This window comes from Urocampus carinirostris, chromosome 1, assembly GCF_059441175.1.
Source record: "Urocampus carinirostris isolate Australia breed hairy pipefish chromosome 1, RoL_Ucar_1.0, whole genome shotgun sequence".
NCBI lineage: Eukaryota > Metazoa > Chordata > Actinopteri > Syngnathiformes > Syngnathidae > Urocampus > Urocampus carinirostris.
The window spans coordinates 34572006-34596208 of record NC_142349.1 but is presented as its reverse complement, the minus strand read 5'-3'; the positions used below and the strand labels follow the sequence as shown (position 1 = coordinate 34596208).

Genomic DNA, 24203 nt, shown 5'->3' with positions numbered 1-24203 from the left:
CATGCAACTGCAATAAGCCTACTGTATTTTGGCTGAATTCATCAGCTTTTTGAGGCTTACCACATTGCTTTTGTCCTTGATGATTATCCTGATAAAACAGCCATTTTCAAAAGCATTACCTTGAACTTTTTGTATTTGGGATCAGGTGTGGTCGTTGTCATCTTGTCCATGTAGGCTACCATTTCTATAAATATCTAGTCTGTTTGTCGTTGAGGGTGCTAATATCTGCCCAGTTTAGGGATGTAAAACAACTTGCTGTCATGGGGTCAAGGCATCGACCACAAAATTGGGACTGTAGAGTGCACCTGATTATAAGCCGCACCCAGGACATTTTAAAAAGGAAAAAACATGTTTTACATAGAATAGAATAGAATATGCCTTTATTGTCTTTGTTACAACATGGGATATGCTGTGACAACGAAATTGGACGACTCCAGTCCCACATTTACAGTGAGGATAAGGATACAAAGAGACAAAGGAACAAAGAACTAATATGCTTTGTTTTCATCCGGGGGGGGGGGGTGTTTTGATGAGGGGGGTCTCGTTCAGAGTCGTCCTCAGTTTTTCATACTGACTTGGTGGTATACGTCTGTAGGGTAGCCGGAACGGCTTATCATCAACAAGGTGGATACGATGTACAAATTCTTTGGCCTCTCCACAGTCCATCTTATGGCGAGAAAAGATTGACTCGAATTGTTCGATGATATGAAGGAGCTTGTCTTTACACTGCAGCGAAACCTCGCATGACTTCAGGTCAATGTCTTGCAGTCCCAGAGCTTCCAATGTACACATCATGTCCTCTTCTGACCTGGGTTGGACCTCTTTGCTCTGTACACTCTGCACGTTGCACTTGGCCTCCTCTGCACTGGGCAGGTCTTCCGCTGCGATGCAAGGAGACACATCTGCAATTTTTCTGTTTCTTCTCAGCACCACAACAAAAGAAAGACAGTACACAGAAAGAGTTTTAATCATGTCTGGTACCCCAACTCCTTAATGTGCCGGTGGGCGACTGGACTTTTGATAAACAAATGGGTGTCTGTATGATGTCACCGGTTACTGAAATATGTCATGCCACATGTGATTAAACTCTTGGGATTCAGGATATGATGACAATTTCAAAATATTCTCGTCAGAGACACATCAAAGTCAGTCTGAAACAATACACCCGCGTAAACTTATTTACAGTTGGAATAAATAAATGTGAATGTAACAGGCAGGTTTTGATTTAGGTAACTTGAAAATCTTGTTGAAAATGAACGGGCTTTTTAAAACAAATTTTGGAATCCTTTTTAAAATTGTTAGTTGACATCACAGAAGTAAGGCAAGTGAGACAAAACAGTACATTGTAACAGGAGTATAAACATAACCTTGTATTCTGATTGATTTCAACATAAAGAACACAACGGTAATCATATACAAATGCACTTTTGTGATTTTTATAAGTCAATATCATGGTGCTCATAACAATATCTTGCTATCATAGTCATTATAGTTATCATAGAAAAAGTAAATATAGATTGATTAAATACAACTCTTGCTCTTTGGAGACATGTTTACTGGAACTGTATAATGTTATTGTATTGAACAAAAAAGAGGCACATTAAGATAATTGGATTTTCAGTGTATTTTTTTTCTAGAACTTTTTTGCAAGAACAAAATATGATGAAGAAATTCACAAAACTCTATTGAAATGTGCTATCTTTTTAAGTATACGTACCGTAAATTACGGACTATAATGCGCACCTGATTATAAGCCGCACCCACCGCATTTCGGGAGGAAAACCGACTTAGTACATACACAAGCCGCACCGGTATATAAGCCGCATGCGCCCACATTAAATAATGTTTTTTTTTTATTAAATAGATTTATTGATGGGGGGTATTTTGTATAAGTTTATTGTTCTATATTTTCTATCATTTACCCAATATCTATTATCAGTCATTTCATGATACATTTCAAAGCTAATAGGCCGAGACACTTGCTCCCTGCCAAGGGACTGAGTTAAGGTCCTAGCTAAAGGGCCAAGAAGATACCAGTGCGAATGGGGTTTTGGGGTTTTTAAGTGTTATTGTTCTATCTTCGTTATTCATTATCCATTATCCGTTATCAGTCAGTTCATATTACGCTACAAAGCCTAGGAGCCGGGACACTTACTCTCGGCCAAAAGGCCAAGCTAAGGTCCTAGCCCTAAAGCCTTGCTGCGATCATTGCGAATGCACCGTTCCCGGAGGTACTGCAATACCGGGCCGATGCGTGGAGTGGACAGAGCAACCTCATATTCCATCTCCGGATTGTAAAAATCTACTGCAGAAATGACAACACATGCCAAAACAGCTAGAATCCCACTTCCAGCAGAAATGGGGTTTGGGGTCTCTAAGGGTTAATGTTCTATCTTCGTTAATCATTATCCATTATCAGTCAAGCCATAATACGCTACAAAGCCTAGGAGCCGGGACACTTACTCTCAGCCAATAGGCTAAGCTAAGGTCCTAACCCTAATGCCTTGCTGCGATGCGTGGCGAATGCATCGTTCCCAGAAGTACTGCAATACTGGGCCGATACTTGTAGTGGATAGAGCAAGCTACTTATCATTTGATGCAGACCTGCAGAGTTGGGGTACCCGTTGAAAGTAATCCAAGGAAAAAAAAGTGTATATTTCCAAATGTAAGGGTGGGAAAAATATATATCCACTATGGTCTGCCGCATTCACAAACACTCACCTTTACCCGTCCCCAGTTCCCATCAGCCGGCGTTTGTTACGCCCCTTCTTTTTAATTCGCCCGTCCAAAACATTTTAGAATAAGTGTCCAAAATAAATACAAATAAATACATCACATAAATATACAGTTGAAAATACATATTATACACGGTTACACATATTTACAAAGAAAGACGGTACACCGAGAGAGTTTTCAAAGCTTTAATAATAATAATATAACTTTCATCCCAAACCGTGCCTTTAAAAGGTACCAACATGCTACTTTGAACACGCTCGCAACGCATCAAACGTATCTATTAAAAAAGCATACTGGGATTGTTTAATTCACGGTATGAGCTTGCTCTGTCCACTCCACGCATCGGCCCGGTATTGCAGTACCTCCGGGAACGGTGCATTCGCAATGATTGCAGCAAGGCTTTAGGGCTAGGACCTTAGCTTGGCCTTTCGGCTGAGAGTAAGTGTCCCGGCTCCTAGGCTTTGTAGCGTATTATGAACTGACCGATAACGGATAATGGATAATGAATAACGAAGATAGATCAATAACCCTTAAAAACCCCAAAACCCCATACCGTCCTCATCTTCCTCCCTATAACTGTCGCTATCAAAGGCGTCTTTCTCGCCACCTGAAAGAGCTTTTGTCATATAGACAGTTTTTGCATAAACTAAGAAGATAAAATCTTCCTCGACGCACGTACGCACGTGTTCCACCGGTCCAAATCACAAGCGGCCGTAAGAAGAATTACATAAAATTGGCCGCTTTACTGGATAAGACGCAGCGGTGAACATTTGGGAAAAAAGTAGCGGCTTATAGTCCGGAATTTACGCCATATTCAGCCCGACTAGATCCCGTAAGCATAGGTACCAGGTGTTCATCAGCGGGACCCACCACCAGGTCTTGCTCCACTAGAGGTTCTGGCAACCCATATCCAGGCAAGGGAAATTCGTCCTACGGAGTTATTACTTATCATCAGGGGGTGGGTTGAAACTTATTCCCTGCCTATTTAGGTCCTAGGTCCGAGGACTTTCACGTCCCAATAATCCTAGACTAAGTTTATTGGGACATGCAAGCCCCTCTACTGCGTTAAGGTGAAAGGAATTGAATACTAACACTTTGAAACATAACCTTTTTTGGGGTAAATATTTCAATAAGGAGCATAGCTGTAATCCCATGTGTAATAAAATCACTACAATGTCGATAACGGATTATTGGTGCACCCTGGGCTGAGCATGGCCTCCTCTTCCAGCATCTCTTGTGGTTTTTCAGGTTTCAGAACTTGAGCATACAAGCTATCAACAGTCGGTGCTGTGTGTTGTCCCACCAAGGATTAGGTGGTGTTAGGATCGGTGTCATCATAAATATTACTGGGATTTAGATTCTGTGTCATGTTGATCTCCTGCAAGCAAATCAAATACAAAAAAACGAACACTTAATTTATTTCTGTGCCTTTTGTTTTTCTGGAAATTCCATGGACTTACTTGAGCAACTCCATGTTGCTTGCTGGCTCGTATATTTCTTACTGAAAAACATGGGTGTCAAACTCATGTTAGCTTGGGAGCCACGGGGTAGAAAAACAATTCTCACAGGGCCCGGGCTAATGGCATAAAGAATATGGCTTAGCTGGAGGCCTGAGGGTCTTTTTGGAGGCTCATAATTATTATTTGTTTTCAAGGATCTAAGATTTGATGGTAGGGTTATCTTCCTTATCATTGTTTTTCCTTCTTTGAGATTAAATCTCTAGTAGTGTTGATCAACAGTGCATTCGTAAACAAATAAAATAAAAGCAAAACATAATATGAATTATTATGAATATAACTTCTCCGACAGTCAACTCGGAGTATCACAAGCAACTTGGAAAATAACAAAAATAGGATTGATTTATTGATATCAAAGCACGGTGACGCAGTGGTTAGCGCGTGTGCGGCACAGTTCTGAGGTCATGAGATCGAACCTTCCTGTGTGGAGTTTGCATGTTCTCCGTGTGCTTGCATGGGTTTTCTCCGGGCACTCCAGTTTCCTCCCACATTCCAAAAACATGCATGTCAGGTTAATTGGCCAGTTCAAAATGTCCCTAGGTGTGAATGAGTGAGCGAATTATCTGTCCCTGTGTGCCCTGCGACTGCCTGGCAACCAGTTCAGGGTGTCCCCTGCCCGCTGCCCGGAGGTAGCTGGGATGGGCTCCTGCACCCCTGCATCCCACTGAGGATAAGCGGTGTAGATAATGGATGGATGGAAGTCTTTTTGCTTTTTATTATTCATTCAAATGTTTACCTGTATATGGGAACTTCACTGTTAGATTTCATACATGTTAAGGAGCTAAAGCTTCTTTAAACCTCTGCAAAGACACTCTGTTGCTATTTTCTTTTACTTTTGTATTTTTTCATATTGCCTTAAACAGCGCGTCAGTGACTTTTATTTTAAGTAAAATAACATTTTGGTGGGGCAGCACGGTGGTGCAGTGGTTAGCGTGTGTGCGGCACAGTTCTGAGATTGTGGGAACCTCCTCCGTGGGTTCAAATCCAGCTACCGGCCTTACTGTGCGGAGTTTGTTTGTTCTCCCCGTGCTTGCGTGGGTTTCCTCCGGGCACTCCGGTTTCCTCCCATAATTCCAAAGACATGCATTTCAGGTGGATTGGCCGGTCCAAATTGTCCCTAGGTGTGACTGAGCGAGTGAGTTGTCTGTCCCCGTGTGCCCTGCGATTGGCTGGCAACCAGTTCAGGGTGTCCCCTACCCACTGCCCGGAGATGGCTGGGATGGGCTCCAGACCCCCCGCGACCCAAATAAGGATAGGCGGTACAGCTAATGAGATGAGATGAGATGAACATTTTGGTGTTTTTTAACGTCCTCTGGTTGTAGCAAATACAGCTACAACGGGTGCTCTGGGAGTGGCGCCTGGCTTTGGCGACATCCAGTGGACATATTTAAGACTGCAAGTCATTTATGCGAGGCAGCAAATTTTTCTTTTGTGCTTCTATCACAATTGTCTCACGGGCCACATGAAATGATTTGGCAAGCCATGAGTTTGAGACCCGTTTCACAGTTCATGGATCCCTTAACCGCATCGGGGCACCAATGAGGATACAACTCTGAACAGCCTTCTCCACTGTTGACGGTCCCTGGCCTGTTCTTGGGTTGTGGAAAGGTTGGCACCAGTCTATTCCTTAATATTGTAGTTTACTTTCGGTCTTCCTCTCCTCCTGCCCTCTTGGTCTGTGCCCTGGAGAATTACCTTGGTCAGTCCAGATGATCTTGTGACGCGACTATACCCCTGAACTTAAGGGCTGCAACAACTACTCGATAAAATCAATTAAAATTGATTATTTAAAGCATTGGATACAAATTAAATCATTGATTCAAGGGATCACACGATTAATGAGGAACAAAGTACGTCAAAAAATGTAAATATGAGTGCACTGTAATCTGTTGTGACGGTAATAATTGTATTACCACTTTGGTCTGGCAGAGGGCGCCTAGACCATTTTTATAAGAAAGTTATGTTACATTTAAAAGAAATCTCTTTATATTGAACATTTCAAGGTGAAAAGTTTGGTCATTCGGGAAGGACTCAGTGTAGAGCCGCTGCTCCTCTGCATTGAGAGGACTTAGTTGAGGTGGCCCAGGCATCTGATAAGGATGCTTCCTGGACCCAACCTCCGGGAGGTGTTCCGAGCAAGTCCTACAGGAAGGAGGCCCCGGGGACAACCCAGGTCACGCTGAAGAGACAACGTCTCTAGGCTGGTCTGGGAACGCCTCGGGATCCTATCGGATGAGCTGGACGAAGTGGCTGTGGATACAGAGGTCTGGGCTTCCCTGCTAAGGCTGCTGCTTATGGAGGGATTGATTATGTAAATAATCGTTAGTTGCTGCCCTACTGAAGTTTCTGTCTGTGCAAGGTTCTGCGGAGGGTCCAATGGGCTTCCCGATGGTGTTGCGCACCATTTCGTTTGTCACATGGGCTACGTAGCTCATGCCTAGAAATTTCCTGTAGCATCGTATCGCATTTCCATGGCCTGGATTTTATTTTCCAGTTTTGCTGTGAGAGTCCATGTCTCGCAAGTGTGGAGGAAGATTTACCAGCGCTTGCATGAGTCTGATCTTTGATGTCCCTACTATGTTTTTGTCCCTCTAGTTGGGTTTAAGTCTGGCAAGTGTTGCTGTAGTTTGAGCTATTGTGGTCATGATTTCTGGTTCTGACCGCTCTTCTCATTTCACAATTCCAAGATATTTAAATTTAGTGTTAGGTTTTAGCTATTTGTCGTTAATGGTGATGTTAAAGAGGTTGGTGGTCATTACATTTGTTTTTTTCTCTTCTGATTTACATCCTATACTGGCTTGATGCTTTAAGCAGGCATTTGGCCAGATCTCTGCTAATCCAGCAATATTATCAGCAAAACAGAGGTTGGTGATGTTGTGTGTCCCAATACTGACTGTACCTTAATGTTGTTACAGAGCTCCGAACATGATCCTCTCCAGGGAGAGGTTGAATATAGTTTGAGAGAGAATGCACCCCTTTTTTACACCAAGGTTTGAAACATGATTAACACATGTGATCTAAGGTAAAACACATTTCATTGGCAATTTTTGTTATATTATGAACCACTGTCATCGTGGTTTGATGTAGGAGGCAAAGTTGAGGTATGGTGAGAAGGGTTTGAATAGATTTAGTTGGAAAAAATGTCACTGTTTGAATACACAGGGTCAGACATTCAGGCTTAAAATTTACAAAAATGGTAAAAGTGTGAATAAGGGACAGGTTTGAAGGTTCAGGTTTCCTGAGCTTAAAATTTTGCTTACATGAAACAGTCCAAAAGCAGCTATACTGTAGAGTAGATTCTGTGTTATGCTCTGTGTTGGGCCGAGGGAATTAGTTAGGTTGAGGATGTTGATGTGATGGCACTATTTGGACAATGATAAAAATATGAGTGGAAGATTCAAGGGACCAATGGCTAAATGTCACATTGTTGTTAGGCACTCTGTTAGTTTATAAATGGTGAGAGTCAACAACTGTTTAAAACACGTTCGTATTTATTTAAGTCCCATCTGGATAACAAATCTACAGCAGGCATATTTGACAACAATGCCCCACATGACTTAAAAATGCCAAGGTATGCAACCAAACACAAAAAAGAACGATGTGTGGCTTCTGTCTGAAGTAAAAGGAATGCAAATATTTTGGTTACAGTAATAGCTAAACTTCAGAATAATTTAGAGTTATTTCACATCTATTGTGAATGTTTTTATGTATTAAGGAATATTTATTGAAAGGAGCTTGCCAGGTTTTGATTTTACCCTTTACAAATGACAGTTTTATTGTGGCCGTAATTTGAAAAAATAACCATAAAAATGACTATTTCTTTGAAATTATTTACAAAAACCCATTATGGTCTTTTTTAATGAAATGTATACATTAAAATCATCATGAACATTACAGTATTTTGACATTTATAATGCAGTTTGGGTGATACCATGCAGAATATAAACATAAAAAAAACACTTACCTGATAAAACAAAACCTGTGGTAACACCAATGACAGCAATGACTGCTATCAAAGTCCAGGTAATGATTGACCTTCTGTTGGACACTGGAATTGGAATAAACACATAGAATACAAAGAAACGTTAAATTTTCCAATACTAGTTATGCTACCACCGCACCAATAGCAGTTTCAAACACGCAAGCTTTTCTGTATTTTGAAGGCAAGCAAGGCCTTCTCTGCTAGCTTAAAAGAAAATCAGGAATACATTTGAATTTGAAATGTAGTTTCCCCCAAAGCAAGAAAGTGTCTTCAATCGACAATGTGCACTAATGCACAATAAAATATTGCCGTAACATCAAATGGAACAGAAGCTTGCTCATTAAATTAAAGATACCACTTCAAATATTAGCAAGCCTACTTCCAAATCTTCAAACAAGATAAAACTTGGCAAGTGACAGGACGTGAAAGCTGATGTAAATCCCCGCAAGTGACATGAGAGACAGAGCTAGCCCGAATTATCATGAGCAATTAGCTCGAGTTGTTCAGAGATGGAGTCGGTCACAGTCAATGCGCCTCATTTGAGTGGCAAGTGGAAAAAGCTTGAATACTTGCAATGCCACTGCCAAAGTGCGTTCTGTATTGAAGTTTTTCTCAACTGGTGGGTCAAGAGCCAAAAGTGAGTCGCGGACCCGTTTTCAGTGGGTCGTGGAAAAAAAAAGAAGTGAAAATCATGTTAACTCCATAACAGGAAATGGTGATAATTCCCTGCAAATGCGAGTTGACAACAGTCATTTCACACCACACAAAAAGACCAATAATAGAATAAAAAGTGTCATTGCACAACTAAATTAAAACGCATCATCCTCATGGTGCAAATACATTTACAAGATCAAATATCACTGTTTAAAATAAGTCAAGCGTAATATTGCAAAAATAAATAATATTGAGTTTTAAAAAAAATAAAGAAAAAACTCCCTAGTCAGTATCCTACATTCTCTAAGCATAGTAACCAGTGTTTCATTTTTGCAGTACTGAGGGTGATTATTGCCTTAGCTGTTTTTCAATTTATTTGTTTTGGACTAGCCAGCACAGTGGCACAGTTCTGAGGTCATGCGATCGAACCTTCTTGTGTGGAGTTTGCATGTTCTCCCCATGCTTGCATGGGTTTTCTCCGGGCACTCCACACATTCCAAAAACATGCATGTCAGGTTAATTGGCCAGTTCAAATTGTCCCTAGGTGTGAATGAGTGAGCGAATTGTCTGTCCCTGCGTGCCCTGCGACTGGCTGGCATCCAGTTCAGGGTGTCCTTTGCCCACTGCCCGAAGATAACTGGGTTGGGCTCCAGTACCCGCGTGACCCTACTGAGAATAAGCGGTCCAGATAATGGATGGATGGATAGTTCTAGACTTGATGGTCCTTAATCATAAAGGGAACACTTAAAAAAAAGTTTGTTTACATATGTTGATCATGGACAAACAAACAAGTGCTTTGGATTTCATGGAAAGTGCCCTTAATTGAGCATTAAAGGAATATTATTACTTGAAGTATTTTTGGTTTTTTTGTTTTTTTAATATGAATATATTGATCCCTGGTTTAAACTGCACAATCCTTTTTTTTTTTTCAATAAATTTGAGAAGTAGGAGTTTTCTTGATTTTGGCCACAGCTTGTAATGAGGATGCAAAGTAAGACCAGTTGAGAACCACTGCTTTATTGGATATTCTCGCTGCTGGTCATCCAAGAATTTATCAGGTGGAGTATTTGTAATTGAAGGCAAAAACCATGGCCACTATAGATTCCTAGGGGAAAAAAATGTACTTTTCATGCAATGAAATGAATTATTGGGAGATGTGGCGTGTAACCAAACTACAGAGAAAATAGGGAAAATTGGGTTGATGCAATAAAAACAAACAGTATTTCAGTTGCGTAAAAATAAAGTGGTATCTCTTCATACGAGCACATTTACACACGAGACCTTCGATACATAAAAATTGACCTCGCTATAAGAAGGAAAAATCAGTTCACGAGCAGTGCCAGAGGTTACCATTAGAGTCCGCTCTTTAATGAGCCCAAATAACCAAAGAAACATAACGTGGCACCTACTCACTCACAGCAAGACATACTACGTAGAATACTTGAGCAATGTTAGCAATCTACGATGACGTGCTCGTCTGCTATCAGGGACCTAGACAATCCTGATTACAGGCAAAATGGACAAGACAGAAATCGATCATTTTTAAAAATATATATTTTCCCATATGAAAATTGTTGTATGTCGTACACAATTTTAAATGACAGTAAAATACGAGGAACACGTATAAAACAAGTATGCGATCACTGTCACTCTTGCAAACGGCTTTTGGGAGGTGGGGAACAAGCCGAGTTTTAAATATTGAATGTCAGGAAAATTAGCCCGTTACGCAAGCATTTTCAAACTTTGGCATGATCCTGGAACAAAGTGGGCTTTAATGAAGGGATACCACTGTATACAATTTGGGACTAAATGATAATATTCCTCCACAATTGTCACAGGCTTCAAATCTATATTCCTCTCTGTGTGCTCACCTTCAGGTTGACGGCACACTTGTTTTAGCAATTTGGCATCCTGGCTTTTGCTTATCTGGTTACTGTGCTCACAACCAATAGAGGAATTGATGAAGAAGGCCCCAAGTCGCCAAGGTGCCTTCAATAGCTCGCCTCCGGACTGATTGCAGGAATTATTGCGGCATCCAAAAATGGCCACTGTGTGGTTTTTCTTGGTATTGCAGGTCACCGTTAGGTTGCAAGTGTCTGACTCAAAATATATTGCCACCACCTCCATCTTGACAGGGGTTACTTCATCTGTACAGTAACATAGTTAGCATGCAGGTGGTAAATAACTTGAAATGAATTTATTGGACAGAAATAACCTTTTTTAATAAATGCGGGCCTAGGAATGATTGACCTGCACATTTCTATCCACCACTTATGCACATATTTAACCTGGATTTAGAAATAGAAAACACAATACTATAATCATGGGATTGGTTTATTTGCGCATAACGCAAAATGAACACAAAGGGGCCTAAGAGAACAGCCAGCCAAGTCAGGCTCTCTGTCGGTTTAGCTTGCCAAGCTCAATCCTCGTAAATCAGACTAGCAGAGGTTTTGGCTAGCCTAGCCGTATCTTGTGTCCATCTTGTGTCCACAATGACCCACTGCCGTGCCGTGTCCTTATGCTCGCCCCTCGTCTGACCTGCGTTCCGATTGTGATTGGGACCTCATCTCATTTTATTGTGATTTAGGGCCCGGTCACACAGCCGTTTGCGTCTGAATCACGCCAGAAATTTCTGCCTGTGAAGCAGACGCTGTTGGACGCTTTGAGATCGCCATACGGACGAGATACAGCAGTGCTTTGCATGCGGTCGGAAATTCACACGCGGTTGGCAGCGCGAAAAAGTTTTGCGCTGCTCAAAACTTTAGGGCCCGGTCACAAAGCCTTTCACGGGCGTGTCAAGGCTGAATCACGGCCAGGAATTTCTGCCCGTGAAGCAGACGATGTTGGACGCTTTGAGATCGCCATATAGACGAGATACAGCAGTGCTTTACACGCGGTCGGAAATTCACACGCCGTTGGCCGCGCGAAAAAGTTGTGCGCTGCTCAAAACTTTAGACCACGTGTTAACCGCGGGCGGCACACGAGGTAATGACGAGGAAATGACGCGGAACGACATGCTCTGGCCGCGGCCAGGGCGTGGTTACACATGGGTAGGACGTGAAATCTCAGCGGGTAATCGTGGGTGGAGCACGGTCATAGCATGTTCTGCGCCTGTATCGCGGTGTTATTACGTGAAATTAGCGTGTTACGCGTGTGACGGTCAAACGCCTTTCTCCGCGTATATACAGCGCGATTTGCCGAGCACACGTCAGTTGTGCTCGAGACGTCAAGGGGTGGACATGGATCCCCGTCACCGTAGTGACCTCGTCTTAATCCATTTTTATTTCTTGACATTTCTTTTCATTTCATAACAAGCTAATAAAATAAAAATGAAAAACTATTACAATAATAACATATTGGCTTCTTCGGTGCCATAGCTTGAAATCTTGATCTTCACGGGACTGCGTCTTGAGCGGTTATGATTTCTACAGCCCGGTGTTATGCCGAGAAATGCATCCCTGCCGAGATTTGCATCCCCTCGCTACTACAACCACTTTTACCTCGTTTTATCTCACTTTTAGGGAATGTAATGGCGAACATATAACCAAATCCACTTCGTCTTGCATTTGTTGGGAATGTAATACAACATAAACCATTCCGTCTTTGTTTTTGTTGTGAACATAATCGAACGGTAATGCACACCGTATATAAATCACTTTTGAGAATTGTTATGCACTCTACCGTAAAGCTTATTATGCAGAAATAAGCTTTATGGTAGAGTGCATAATAGTTTCAATATGAGCGATTTGAATAGAAAAAGGCAAAATAAACATGTTACCTGCTCAAAAGTGATTTGTATACGGCGTGCATTACCGTTTGATTACATTCACAACAAATACAAAGACGGAATGGTTTAAGTTGTATTACATTCCCAACAAATGCAAGACGAAGTGGTTTTGGTTATATGTTCGCCATTAAATTCCCTAAAAGTGATATAAAAGTGAGATAAAACGAGGTAAAAGTGGTTGTAGTAGCGAGGGGATGCAAATCTCGGCAAGGATGCATTTCTCGGCATAACGCCGGCTCGGCAGCTTTTATACCCGTGGTCCACACGAGAAAATGACGCGGAAATGACGCGATGAGGAAGCGGAACAGTCGCCGGCGTCTGTTTTGCGGGCATACCACCGATGAACAGCGGGTTGGCCAATTTTGCGCATTTTCCATCGCGGGCAACCACGGGCAAAAAAAAAAAAAAAACGCAATACAGACCCAAACGGCTATGTGGCCGGGCCCTTAGTTTGTTTCATTGACGTTTTTGGCCATAATAATGGGTCTAGCTGGTTAATGATAAGGAGAAAGTGAAAAACAGTCACAACGACTTCAAGGTGGAAATGAATGCGAAATACAAAAATAGTGTACGCGTATCTGCCATCAAGGCCATGCTTAAAGGTACAGTACATTGTTTAAAATGGTTTTATTTTTATCTTTCTTACCCATACATTTATCTTTATTATCTACACATACATATCGTATAAGTACCTTTTTCAAGGATATTTTGGGTACTTGTTTCTTTTTCAGTACAAAGCAATTTTAGGGGGTCAGCTTATATGAGATTTAGGCCTAAATGGGAGTTGGTTTATGGAGTGTTTCATCAACGGCAGTGATCACACCAAATCTAATAGACACGATCTGTTATTTTATGAGACATTTTGACTGTTTTGCACCTTGCGCTTAATTTTCCAGGAACATTAACAATGTTTATGAAACAATGCCATACCTTGGATGTGAACCTGGTAAGAGCTCAATATCTTCGTATTACCACCTAGCAATACAGTGTAAAGTCCAGTATCATGCTCTTGTACATTTTCTACTAACAAGGAATAGTTTTCAAATAAGTGCACTCTTCCCCTGTGGTCTGGATATATTTTCGGATTTGTTTCATCTTTATTTATCCTGAGAATGTCATTGTCATTGAACTTCCAGTATAAAATATCATTATACTGCGTAAAATTGATAGGTTCCTTTACATCAAAACGCATATCTTCTCCCTTCTTTACGAACTTGGTGTCTGCACTCGACCCTGAAAAAACAAATCAAAAAAAGACATAGATAAACAACACAACAAAACAACATGTCACAGTACATAAACTCATGTAAAACAGGCCTGTTTGAAGAACCCAATAAAATGCACGGAAGAGGGAGTCTTTGAAAAACACTAGCAACCAGTTCAGAGTGTCCCCTGCCCACTGCCCGAAGATAGCTGAGATGGGCTTTGGCACCCCCGCGACCCTACTAAGCATAAGTAGATAAGTATATATATATATATATATATATATATATATATATATATATATATATATATATATATATATATATATATATATATATATATATATATATATATATATATATATATATATATATATATATATATATATATATATATATATATATGTGTGTGTACTGTTTGTGTTTTAATTTTTAAATTTTAGTTACTTTTGCGAGATTCTGGTAATTCTACCTTTCATTCCAAAAATACTTTACAGAGGTTTTTTTTCCGTGCAATCTTTTTTTTTTCTAAAGAGTGTTCTCCAGAGCATGTTCCCTTTAAATTGAGTTCATAAAAAAAAAAAAAAAAAGGCAAATAAAAAAACAGCTAACTTGAAAAGAGGAAGTTGAGCCTGTTGGATAGTGGAGAAAGTTCCGTTAAAGATAATGCAAATTTTGTTCTCTTATTGTCCAAGCATTATCCAAAGATGGAAACCTTGCGGAGCGCCCCATCCATTCTGTAGGCAGTGTGAATCCGGCTTTAGGATTGCTCACAAGTTTTAGTTGTCTTAAAGTGCAACTTGAACTTTGTTTATTCCAATTTTGTTCATTCGTATGTTGCTTGATGACAGAAACCGAAACCTCTTTAGATAGATAGATAGATAGATAGATAGATAGATAGATAGATAGATAGATAGATAGATAGATAGATAGATAGATAGATAGATAGATAGATAGATAGATAGATAGATAGATAGATAGATAGATAGATAGATAGATACTTTGTTCATCCCCGAAGGGAAATTCACATTTCCAGCAGCATCCCTGAGCTGAGAACAATCGAGAACAATCCCTGAGCTGAGAACAATCGAGAGCAATCGAAAATAACACGGGAGCTGCTGGAGTGGCTGCCATTCGTGACGGCGCCGGAAGAAAAGATTCAATTTGAATCATGTACAAACAAACAAACAATTGAATCATGTACAAACAAACAAACATTAGTATTAGCTACAAAAGATTCATTGTTAAGGTAATAAGATAAAAAATAAGATAAAACACAGTTGAAATTGACTGTAGAGCAAGGATAGTCCAAGTGTGCAAGAATAGTTCAAGTATAATTAAGGACGTTTAGTCTTGTTGATGTTAAAATAGGAAAACTAATCCTCAAAATAAGCTAAATTAATTCATCTAACAAATTGTCAATAATTTTGCTTATATAAGAAATATTTTCAAACCAAGGCTGAAAAAAATAAACAAATAAAATGAACATTTTAAATGTGCAGGACAGTCTTCCATCTGCCAGATGAGGCTGGTTATTCTATGGTAAGATTTTACAAGAAAAACAAGTTTAGCTATCTTAAAATAAGTTTGCCATACCAAGTATTTGTTCTTATTTGCCACCCCACCTTGCAAAAATCTTACTATGTCTCTCCTTTTAAGCTGTATTTCACTCTAATATTGTTTTCTTAACCAAAAAAGGCTGTTGCCGCCAACATTTTAAATAAAAAACCCTCGCCTTTACTTAAATATTAAAGTATTTTCACTGCCATACAAAGACTTACCGTATTTTCCGCACTATAAGGCGCACCTGGTTATAGGGCGCACCCCGAAAAAATAGTTTTTGGTCCTATATTTGACATACATAAGACGCCCCGGATTATAAGGCGCTACAATGGGAACGTCGACAAAACAGTCAGATAGTTCAGTCAAACTTGTTACCCCCTTAACATTCCCAAAGCTTGCAAAGACACAAATACGTGTCGAGAACACGTGCGGATGCGGTGTCCGTACGATGTCACTCAAATACATCGTTCCATCATTCGGAAGGTTAAAGTCTTGGGATTCAAGAAATGCCAACCATTCCTCAGTTTCTATTTTCGCTCGCAACTTTACTGTGCATACCTGTATAAACACTTGGAATTGAGTTTAATTTAAAAATAGACACTCCATTCCATCTATTATCTGCACCGCTTATCACAGAAACATCGAGTTTAGTCTGAAACAAGATACAGGGAAAATATATAGCCGAAGTAGCTCACCAAAGTCGTTGTTCTCAATAATAATGTGCAGCCATGGTCCTCTTATATCGTGAGTTTAGTAAATCCAGGAGAATAAAATATTTACAAATACAGAATAGTAAAAAAATGCTTTCTGTCTGCCGTCAACCATGTGCCCTTTCGCATTCATCTTTTTCGGCCAATTGCAGGCTTTGTTTTGCCGCTTCAGCCAATGCCAGCCTGTAAATGATAAAAAGGATCCGCCCCTTGACCTCCGAATAACTTTAGCCAATAGTGATCGATTCAACTGATGATTGACACGTCTTTTTCGGCCAATTGCAGGCTTTGTTTTGCCGTTTAAGCCAATGCCAGCCTGTAAATGATATAAAGGATCCGCCCCTTGACCTCAGAATAACTTTAGCCAATAGTGATCGATTCAAATGATGATTGACACATTGGTTAGCCAATGAAACGCCGGTAAATAAATCCCAGCATACACCGCGGACAACTTCGCGTTCGGGGGAAAATCTAGTCGGCGGCTGCTTGCCTTAGTTGCAAGACTTTGCGACTTAATATTGATCCATAAATAAGGCGCACTGTATTATAAGGCGCATGGTCAGCTTTTGAAAAAAATTAAGACTTTTAGGTGCGCCTTATAGTGCGGAAAATACGGTACATCTACTCAAAGTTTTCTTACAGCGTTCATTAACAGTCAAGGGAAGAAAGACCGACACCATAATCATACATATGCAGTCTAAACAAACACGCACACACAAACAGAAATGTTCCTCAGAAGACATGTCGAATTTATATTACCTCATCGCAGAGAACTTCATTTTCCTCTCACACATCTCTTAGGCATCAGTTAGTCTAAGAACAAACAAAAAGCAATGTTTACCTTTTAGTAGGAGCAGAGAGACGACCAAAACTGTGACTATCTTCATGTTGCTAAAACGGGAAGTAACCCTTTTTTGTCCACAGCCAACCAGAGGCGAAAAAGTGTAATTCTATCATACTTTTGGCTATGTTCACAGCAAACTGAAATGATCTTTTGAAGCATAATACAGGTGTCTTAAAAGTTTTCACCCATCCAGCTCAAATTGTGTCAGCACACATCTAACATCTGCCTGAATTAAAAAAAATGTAAATATTTGTTTTGGCGTGTCTATCAGCCATTGTGTGTGCATATGTAACTTACCAGGAGAGCTGTGCAACAGTATAATTTGCATCTCTCTCTCTCTCTCTCTATCCATCTATCTATCTATCCATGGAACAAACAATGAAAATGGCTACAGCTAAAAATGCGAACCTGGGAGTAAATCCGGCGTCAAATACCAGGCAGCCAGATAACAGCCAACATGTGTGCAGCCAACATGCGCTAGCCAGGAGCAAACAAAACAGAAAGCACTCGGCAGCCCAGATTGTAACAAAGAGCTCATTTCATCTCATCAGCTGTACCGCTTATCCTTATCCATCTCCGGGCAGTGGGCAGGGGACACCCTAAACTGGTTGCCAGCCAATCGCAGGGCACACAGGGACAGACAACTCACTCGCTCAATCACACCTAGGGACAATTTGAACCGGCCAATTCACCTGAAATGCATGTCTTTGGAATGTGGGAGGAAACCGGAGTGCCCGGAGGAAACCCACGCAAGCACGGGGAGAACATACAAACTCCGCACAGTAAAGCCGGGAGCTGGATTTGAACCCACGCAGGAGGTTCCCACGACCTCAGAACTGTGCCGCACACGCGCTAACCACTGCGCCGCCGTGCTGCCTGTAACAGAGAGCTATCTGGCTAAAATTATACCATTGGGAACACATGTGGCAAAAAACATAAATGAGAAGCCACAATCACCTACCAAAAAGGAGGCGGGGCAAACATGGAACGCAAGTGGATAAACTTACTTCACGCCGCTTTTTGAGGACGAATCACGCAACTTCGACAAAACAGTCACAAGTCTCCTGCGACAGGATAAGCAAAGTTCTAATTTCTCCAAGCGGAAATGAGCAGTGTGCAGTCACTGTTTACTACAATCCACAGGTGGGCTGTCAGTGCCTGCAAGGCCTTCTCTGCAGGTATAGAATATATCTGAATCATCTCATCTCATCAGCTGCACCGCTTATCCTCAGTAGGGTCGTGGGGGTGCTGGAGCCCATCCCAGCAATCATCGGGCAGTGGGCAGGGGACATCCTGAACTAGTTGCCAGCCAATCGCAGGGCACACAGGGACTGACAACTCGCTCGCTCATTCACACCTAGGGACAATTTGGACCGGCCAATCCACCTGAAATGCATGTCTTTGGAATGTGGGCGGAAACCGGAGTGCCAGGGGAGAACATACAAACTCCGCACAGGTAGGCTGGTAGCCGGATTTGAACGCACACAGGAGGTTCCCAAGACGCGCTAACGACTGCGCCGCCGTGCTGCCCTATCTGAATCATGTGATGTTAATTATATTTTGTCCATTATTCTATTTGTCCATCAATAAGAAATAATTACAAGTTGTGTTCCAGCTTCCTTTAATTGCTTTTCCCCAGTTCACGCTGCTCCCAGTTGTGTGCTTTGATATTTAAACATTTAACCCCTTAACGTTGCGACGGCCCGCCAGCAGGCCCCCGTACTTTTGATAAACACTGCCTACAGATAAAATATATCCGCCTAAAATCATGGCTATTTTTTTCTGATGTTTCTTCTTGTAATGTGTTTGTTTTGTTCCAAAACTCCCCTTAAAAATAAAGGGCCTCATCAGATGGCTTCATATATTTCTGTTAGCCTCTGACCTTTTAATTGACACCACTCTCGGCCAATAATAGGCTTTTTTTCATGGTCCACAGCCCGCATTAGCCAGTACAGGCCAGTTTGATAAAAGAAAGATCGCTTCCTGTAGTTCAGAATATCTTCAGCCAGTAGTAACCAAATCGAATGATGATTGGCACATTGGTTAGCCAATAACAATCCTAGCATATCTGGATGCCATTTTCCAGGAGTGTATTCAAATCGGAGACGAAAAAAACGTGCGCAAGACAATCCGTGATTCATTTTCGCACGCATTATTACGCGCACAATCATTGATTTGACTTCGGGAAAGAGAAGTCAAACATTTACAACTCTTTCACAATATCTAAAAAATTGGCCAAAGTAAAATACACATTTGCAAAGGTTTAGTGTTGTAAACTGCTCGTCTCCAAATGGCCTAAACGCCTAAACCTACCTTTAAAAGAATGTGTAAAATACAATGTTTAGTTTTTCAGATTGTGATCAGATTTGACAAGGTACCAGGTAAGGCTTTAAGCTTTTTTTCTCACCAGTTTTCCAGCTAAAAAGCCCATGGTACACTCATCTGCAGGGATTGAATTACCAAAAAAAATCAGTCAAGAATAAAAACCTTTTATTTCTGTGTGTTCCAACTCAGATTACTCAATGTTCGTAGTACTTGCAGAATCAGAGTGTGACCTTTCAAAAGAGACCAGAACCATCCATATTTTTCAAATGGTTCAAGAACAGCATTCATTTTATTTTGAGTATGTCTTGGATTGTGATTTTAGGCAATTTTACATGAACGTTAAGGAGTTAACTAATGACATTTCAGCCATCAGTTGTTGCTAGACTCAGGAATGTACCTGAAGGCCTTCACAATCAGCTCTGCAGGCCCTGAGAAACAAGATACATCAAGATAAATCTTTTATTTTAGCCAATCAGATTCCGAATTGGAGAGGCAGCGTCTGCTAGAAGGCAGAACGAAATGTCACCGGTTTCGCAAACAATGATTGACTAAGGGGCGGTAACGGAAGTATCACGACAAAAGCGTGAAAAAAAAATCCCTGTGTACACTGCTTCTGTCGAACGGACTAATTCAACCCCTAAATTTAATAAAAACGTATGCCAGAACCATGACAGGACAAGCTTGTCTTTCAGCATTTGCTTCAATGGCGATAGAAAAGAAATTTTTAATGAAACTGAAAAGCATGGAGAATCTGTAAAGCAGAGTTATTAAAATCTTCTTGAGGAAAGAGAGATGGGTGGATTTTGTACACAAATAAAATTGATTTTTGCTGGGTAAAATGTAGCTGTATTTCTAAATAATTTTGCTAATTCATGAGGAATTATTATATGATGAGAAACACCACACTGGACTCATGTCCTTCTAGGATATTTTCTTTTCTGAAGGAAAATAGCACAATAACTTTTACTCAACTTTATTTATATAGCACTTTCAAACAGCCATTGTTTACAAAATGCCCAAGAGTCATTTACAGTGATTCGCATGTGCCTAAACTGGTAGAGATTGTATTTAAACCACTCTTCAAATTCACAGCCAGGGAGTTAAGGTTTGTCTTTTACCTCTTACAGTGTTCACAGACAGTAACATAATTCGAAACATAATTACAATATCAGTAGTGATTTTTTTACATTTTCTACCAACTGAACTTGGCACATCGAGTGTAACAACCACCTTGCAATCACTGGCCACTTCATGAAATCTGAAGAGTTAAAGCTATGGTTGCCGACAAAAACGTTCATGTTTGTGAATTTTGCGTTTTTCAAGCATTTTGTGTACATTGACCAAATCAGGTAGGAAAATTGTTTGAAAAACCTCCAGCTTTTGGGGGGAAATTAACCTGTAAATTATAAAATCTCTGACTTGTGCATTTTGCCAATGGCTTCTTTAGAATTTCTTAATGGTGAAGTCATGAATCTTTCACACATTGTATGCCGTTTTGGGATTTCTCATTATATGTTGCCACTATGCTCCTTCAATTAATTCATTTTTAGCCCTAACTCAACTCTACTCACGTACAAATTAATGGCAAGTTTGGGGTCAACTTCCTGTTAAGCGATAAAAATAAAACAAAATCTTAACATGGAGTTTTCAAATCAATGGGGCAAACATGAGCACAGATTTTAACGTAAAACGGTGCTGAATTTTGGTCTTTTGATTTATAAAAATATTTTTTCAATGCTTCATGCTTGGAGAAAAAAGGAAAACGTCTTGGACAGTACCCAGAAATAGAGGAGGAGATATTCGAGTGGTTTGAAGTTCAGAGACAAAATCAATATGGAGTGTCTCGCTTAAGTGTTCATTTAAAAGCTCTCACAATTTCACAAGCCGAGAAATATTAAGGGTTCACTACTTCCATAGCTCGGTGTACACCTTTTCTTCTATTTGTTCTATTATCTGGTTATGTTAAAACAGTTCTTGGAGGTCGGCTTTTATGCAAGTATATACGGAAATTTGTAATTAGTTGGTTACCTTCAGAGTAACTCGTTACTTTTTGGTGTCATTAGTCAGGGAGGTAAGTGAATCACTTTCTAAATGAAATAACAAGTACTGTGTTTTCAATAACGCGACCAACACTGCTTGGTTCAGCTCTGTGAAACCGGCTCAAGGGACTGAACAATCAAAAAAACGGGGAGAAAAAAAATGGACACTCATTTTTCCCAAATACAAATACTGTGGCCAGTTAATGTAAGAGGTTTACATTGTGAATGCAAATAGTCCCCCAAAAGTGCCTTTTTCACCCTATATTTATAAACACATAACACTTTTGAGCACACAGCTACAGAAAACACATGAAGGCACAGAGGAAGAAGGTTCAGGAGGAAGTGTGAATGGGTGTCGGTTGTATGAGTGGTCAAACAGTTTTAGTCACATGTTTGGTTTGTGTCAATATTTTTCCACTGAAAGCCGGAAGCTCATCTGATAACCACACACACTTTTTCATGAAAGCAGCACATGATGAGTTAGGTCATGTTATCATTCGTATGTTACATTTCCTATCATACAATTTTGTAATGTTATGTCTGCATATATACAAATATATATAAAGTTATGTGCGCTCACTTTAGGATATAAAAATAGAGAGGAATGGCAAGGCCACACTGTAAAGAAAATACTGTTTCATACCATAGAAGTTGCAATTTTACCAAGAATAAGTTCTTAACACTTTTTTGTGTGCGTTTGTGATGAAAAATAACATATTTGAATATATGTTTGGGCAAATATAAGGCAAAAGTTGTTTTTTTACATGATGCGTTTGGATATAAATTTTACTTCATGATTTCATAGAACTTTGAAAAGAATTCAAAAATCAAACTTAGACATAATTGTCCGTCATCTTTCTGTGACAGGTACACCTAAAAATCCAAACTCTTTAAAAGACTGAAAACTTGAGAAGAAAAATGGTGCGTTTTGGTCACTTTGCGTCCGTGGTTTGGATTCTTCCTTGTGCTTTTTGGCACTTTAGGTTGTACTACACAATACAGCGACATCTGGAGGCCATATCTTTAGGAGATACCAGCAGTGTTGGGACAATTATTGACATATTTTAATGTACTTTTTAAGTTAGTCTCATGAAAGATGTCAATATCACAACTCCCCTCCAACAAAGCATTTCCCTTGCGTGTGGCCCGGGAGTGAAACCCAGCCAGCAGTTAAAAATAGATCCCAATATTTTCAGTACTGTGACAATCGATGCGAAAAAAATAAAATAAACAGTAACAAACAAAATAACAAACCAACCACATGGAAAGCATTAAAAGGGTTAAAAAGGGTGCTGTTTTGAGGGCCAGAATAGATTAATTGATTTGCAGTACCTTTATCGTGTACAATTATCTTAGCTGTATTGTTGGAAAATGAATGGGCAACATTAAAATTTAATGATACAAATTCGAAAATATTTTAAATAAGAAGAAAATATCCTGTTTTTAAGAAAAACATTTCCTTCAAAAAAAAAAACCCCAATGTTTTTTAGTTTATAAAAAGGGAAAATTATTAAGAGATTACCAGTTCATTTTCTTATGTACCTTTCAAAATGAATTATTTTCAAAAATTTTAAAAACAGCATCATTAACATGTAATGCCATACTTCTGTGTCCTTCTCCAACCACTTCATTTAACACTAAAATGTAAACAGGGCAACCAATAGACATTTAGGTTGGCCCTAATAATTATAACTACACACCCTCCAAAAATATTTTCCTCAAGCGGAAAGTGTTACTTGTTCTATTTAAAAGAAAAAAAGGGGTTTAAATAAATATATACAGTTATAGGAAAAATATACTTTGAATGACTTTATTAAAAAAATATTTTACCGAAATTTGTTTATATTCCATTTAATCAAAAAAACAAAAACAAAAATATACTAAATCTGAAAAGAAAACAAAAATATACATATCTTTACAAGGGGAACGCTTTCACTGGGAAAAATAAATATTTTAGTTATAAACAACAGAATTTTCTTTTCAACAACAAGTTTTGTTGTCGTAGAATGTATCGTTTACTTGTGTGGCCCCAATATCCTTCCTTTTCTCAACATTGTCATTTCTAAAAGTGCCAAGTAAAACCACCCCAATAGTGGGCGCTATTTCTAATCCAGAATATAAAGAAAGTCTAGTGTGCAAAGCCAAGGCTTACCCAAAAGGCACTTGTAAATGTATTAGAGTGCCTAAAAAAGTGTTGTGGACACTTTAAAAAACTGAAAATCAGTTGTGAGAAAGATTCAAAATGAACATACGGTACAAGGAAGTGAAAGTGGGAAGTTCACGGGGGTGTTGTTGGTGAGCAAGTAGATGAGAATGTTAAGTTAGGACAGAAAATATTGGAACGCTCATGGTAAAAATGTAGTGTTTTCAGAAAACAAGAAGTGATTTGGAACATCTCCGGGAAGTGAAGACTTGACTTTAACTTTCCATTATTGGAACATCGAAACATCATTCTCAAACAGAGAAAAGGCAACCTCATCCATGAGCGCATTTCCTGCATGTTTTTGGATGTTTCGCTTCTTTGACTAAATGCCCAATTTCGTCGTCACAATATGTTAACCCATTTTGTAACAATGACAATAAAGGTATATTCTATTCTAAATTAGGGTTAAAATGCAAGTAAGCATTAGTAAGGCAGAAACTAAATGTGTAGATTAAGGGAAGCATTAACTAGAAAGGGATGAAGGGAGCAGAGGACAACAACCGCATAAAATTCAACAAAAGGACAGCAAGGGTTGATAGCAAAAAAGATGGAGACTGTGATGACCAGACTAAAGATTGAGCTAGAGCAGTGGTTCACAACCTGGGTTCGGTAGAGCCTCTGCCATGGAGTTCAAGATT

General features: G+C 39.8%; 1 protein-coding gene and 1 pseudogene across 1 annotated transcript; both read right to left on the bottom strand.

The window, feature by feature from the left end:
• Positions 1-504: 504 nt before the first annotated feature.
• Positions 505-17252, bottom strand: LOC148374442 (CD48 antigen-like). Its single transcript, XM_088327442.1, has 5 exons — positions 16996-17252; positions 13610-13912; positions 10761-11036; positions 8218-8301; positions 505-881 (listed from the first exon to the last, which is right to left on the bottom strand). Exons 1-5 carry the CDS (start codon positions 17039-17041, stop codon positions 505-507), a joined length of 1086 nt encoding a protein of 361 aa, XP_088183568.1. The 5' UTR covers positions 17042-17252.
• On the bottom strand, positions 2210-2489 carry LOC148374443 (U2 spliceosomal RNA; annotated as a pseudogene).
• Positions 17253-24203: the final 6951 nt, after the last annotated feature.